At 48.2% G+C, this 4,097-nt stretch overlaps 1 protein-coding gene across 1 annotated transcript in view; it reads left to right on the forward strand.

Moving 5' to 3' along the window:
• The window catches only part of Pmar_PMAR011820 (hypothetical protein), a gene marked incomplete at both ends in the record, with an annotated part of 1,251 nt that extends 1,047 nt beyond the window's left edge, over positions 1-204 (forward strand). The window contains one exon of the mRNA XM_002773911.1: positions 152-204. Coding sequence (XP_002773957.1) covers positions 152-204 — 53 coding nt within the window. The remainder of the gene's footprint in view (positions 1-151) is intronic.
• Between the last annotated feature and the right edge of the window lie 3,893 nt (positions 205-4,097).

Below are 4,097 nucleotides of genomic sequence, written 5' to 3' on the forward strand. Positions count from 1 at the left end.
CCACGATGAGGTACTGGGACCAGTGGGGTATGAACGCAACGTCACTGGCGGCCAGTTACTGGCCCGTTGTGCAACTTGCGAATTGCGAACATCTCGCGCGCGCTCGCCCTGACGTAACGTCAGTGACGTTCGATATCAAAAAAAGTGACAGGATGCGAGAAAGCTCGTATTTTTTTCGGCCTTACGGCCGAGAAGGTTTCCTAAGACGCCTATGTATGCTTTCGGACTTTCTTTTGGGGTGATGTTGGAGAAAAAGACGATTTTGTACAATAATTCCCCAAATAAGGCCTATTATTCCCCTTTTTGACCAGTCATTATTCCCGGGAACTAAAACGGGAATTATTGGGGAAGGGAAGAATGATTCTTCCTCAGCCTTCAGCCACCCTGCTTTCCTGGCAGGGATCAACTACGGCTGATCGACGAGAGTGAAATTCGAATGGTAGAGAAATTTCCCACTCCTACACGACGAAGGAGAGGTTGAATGTGTGATTGTTCGATAAGCCTGTGATAAGCCAGAGGAGCATCTTGCGCACATCCGAAGCTACTAGCTTCAAGCTAGTGCACATACCCGGGCGATACAGATGACCAAAGCTTGATTATCATGCCATGGGGTTGGTTCAACCAACTTGGTTGTCTGGTGATTTAGACTTGGCTGATCTTTCGCGCATCTCCCAGCTTAATCCCTCGATATGGAGGTAGCAGGGCTAGAATTCGTCTCCGATATTTCAAGATAAGTCCGTAGAGAGGCTTAGATGGTATTCGTTGGTAGGCTTCTCAGCCATGATAGGTGACCGCTGACTGGAGTCATTCTAGTGGAGTTCGGCGAGTCACACTCCCTGGGTCTGTCCACAGTAACCACCGCTCTGCGGTTCGATCTGTCTAGCAGCTGATTGTCACTACGACGTCGTGAGGCTCACGAAGTGAGCTGCTCCTGCGTTATAGGCTGTTCTGAACAGTCTGTGACCTAGGAATCTCACCAGCTATTCTCAGCGGCATCTGCTGTGGGCGATGCGCCATACTTTCCGTTGGCTATATCGGCCAATCAGCTACATCTGTCCATCGCGTCCTCCATGTCATTGGGAATTTCACACGCTGTTAATATATCAATTTCGCATCCTAAGATCAATTTCGTTGCCACCACTGAAGCAACTGAGTAACTTCAGTCGTGTACCGTTCAGTTACTTCAGTAGAGTCGTGTTACTTCAGTAACGGAGTTACTGTAACTCCTGGAGCTAAACTACGATTACAACCGGGACTCCTCCCATTCTCCCCACTTCTCGATTTTCCCCATTTCTACTGAACAATATCGCTGTTAATAGGACCAATTCCACTCGTGGAACCTTTTTCACAAGCCCTTACAAGGAGCAAAAAATGCCAGGTACCTCACGGTTTGAGTGTAAGGCGCTTTCACATCCTTAAGATTCGGGGAGTAGGAGCAAGGTAAGGTGGCATAAGGCTCCTCACCGTAAGGCTCCTTACCCTACAAGGCGCCAGCAGGGCCTCCTCACGTAAGGCGATTTCATAGGAGGGATTTTTGACCCCCTCTTTGCGACCCTTATGTGAGGTGCCGTAGGACTGCTCCGGAGGTACTTTACGGCACCTTATCGCACCCGCCTTATCATCTACGGCGGATTCGCTCCGCTTTTTCCCACCAGCCCGCGCGTCTCGCCCGCGGATGATCTATTCAATTATTGAATTTCAATGGCAATAACCTTATTTTTGGCTATATTGAAACACTGCTTCGACTCTTCCATGCGCGTCGGTGATCGTTTAGGTGCTCCTCGTGCTCCTTATTGGGTTCCACGAGGTGAACCTAAAATTTAGGAGCATAAGAGGCATGGGGGGCAACTGCAGTGAAAGCACCTCGCGTAAGGTGTGAGGCAGCCTTACTAAGGCTCCTTGCTCTTGAACTCAAGGTGCGTCTTAAGGAGCGTTTCTTGTGAAATAGGCCCGTGATTTTCAATGAGAGTCCTCAGGCACTAGTTTTTGACGGAAACTTCCCTCCCCGAATGGAGATCTCGCTGATAGTGAAATATTTCACTGAAACACTCCGGAAGTAATTCACTATGAAAATTTTCAGCCACCCTGCCTTCAGTGAACCGTTCATTGCGGGTTCCTCGTGTGACGGAGCATTTGTCGGAACTAATCAACAAAAATAGCGTTAACCTTTGAGAAAACGAAAGACAACCTGGATCAAAATCCTCGGCGAGCAGCTCGAGCTCCCGCTGCATGCGACTGATACGCAAGCATCATTGGGGATATATGGAACCACCCCAGCGAGCGTTCGCTCTTGAAATGAATAGTAGTTATCGTAGTCCAAGATGTTGATGGAATAGGTCGACCAGAGTAGAGTTAATGATGATAATGAAACTGCCACGAGAAGTGCTCAGATCACTCAGCGATCTGAGCACCAGTGATTCACCACTGGTGAGTAGCAGAGATACGAGATACAGAAATACAAGCTCTGTAGAGGACACCTGTATCATCGCTATGCGAGTGACGATAAGTGTCGAGCGGAGATCGCGCAGACACACGGATTCTCATGGCTCATGAGTCATGAGAGCCATATTGCATGGGGGCAGAGGCTGATTGTAGAGAGCTGTCATGTAGAGAGTTTTATCATGAAAAGCGTAATAAGTGAGAGCTGCTACCGGCACGCCCATTCTTATCTTTCTTATGAGCCTTGCCACCGCGGCCGTGTCAAGCACTGTTAACGTGTGGGTCGATTCAACGTAGGAGTAGGGCAAAGAACCGGTATAGCCATAACGATACTCATATCGATCGCCACCATAAGATCGATTCCAAGAAGCCCATATGTCGATATCCTTAGTCGTCACGAATATGTCGTAGTAGGCTACGCCCAGCATGGCGATTCGGGTACCGCAATATTCCCCGTTCGGCTTAGCCTGGAGAATGGGGTGAACGACGAGGACGAGGATAGCACCGACGAGACTGCGCATTTTGGCCTATAAACCCCTGAACTTGAATGGGAGGGAAATGCTGAGATGATACTCAGCTTGCACGCTAACGCATAACGCGTGAGCCCTATGTTGGTCGAGGCTAACGGAAACACCTTGAGAAGTGAACCATTCTTTTTCTTACTCTGTGTTTCCTTATTCTACAATCTTGTTGTCGGTGCTTCTTGCTGCAAGAAGCTTGCACTGCTGATGGTACATGGGAAGCAGTATCCCTGAATACTCTGTTTGTGCGCACTTCCAGCAGCTATGATAGAGTCGATCAAGTTGGAGCGCACACAGTTGCACATTGTTGGTATTAGTCATTTGGATCTCGCTTGATGTAATGTAACGTAACATCACGAGTATCAGTGCGTCCTTCACTCACTCCTATGACACCCACTCTTGCGTCTACTAGTCAGAGAGCAACTCGAGCTTTTTCACGCACCCGTAGTCAGCCCCCCGGACTCACGCTGCTTCTTCCTCGAACCTTTCTGATATCACTGACGGTAAAATCAAGCCCGACCTGCTGCCAGAAAAGTAAGAGAATCGCCCTCAGTCAGAAAGTTTGAATCGCTCATCACTGATCATATCACATCGCTCCTCATGCATCATTTTCCACATTGCAAACACGATCAGTATGAACTGGGAAACACCAATAGAGTTATAGCACTTGAGCCATATATCGGACACAGGCCATCTACATTCCACGGTGCAGCACGTTGACTCAACGTGCTGCACAACTAGCAACGTCGTTGAGTGCCAGTATAAACTTGCGGAAGGATGGATTGTGTATCATCGTGTCGATAGGTCTGTAGGTTGTAGCTCGTATAGGTCATATCGTTGTTATGTTAATCGAGATCCTAACCATTGTCTTCTTGTACCTGGGTGGTACGCAGATACACGATACAAAGATGCAATCACAATTTGTGATTCACAAAGATTCAGTATGTACTACATACTATGTAGTGCGTACTGTATCTTTGTGCTATCATAAGCACGTCCTTCCCGCCGTAACCTTGTATCACATTGAGCTCCTTGGGGTATTGAGTTACCAACAGTCGGACATCGATTATCAGTCGACACTGGAGTACCAATCGACATTTGGATCACTACAATCAGCAGACTCCCAATCCACGCCCG

This window comes from Perkinsus marinus (assembly GCF_000006405.1).
Source record: "Perkinsus marinus ATCC 50983 genomic scaffold scf_1104296958712, whole genome shotgun sequence".
NCBI lineage: Eukaryota > Perkinsozoa > Perkinsida > Perkinsidae > Perkinsus > Perkinsus marinus.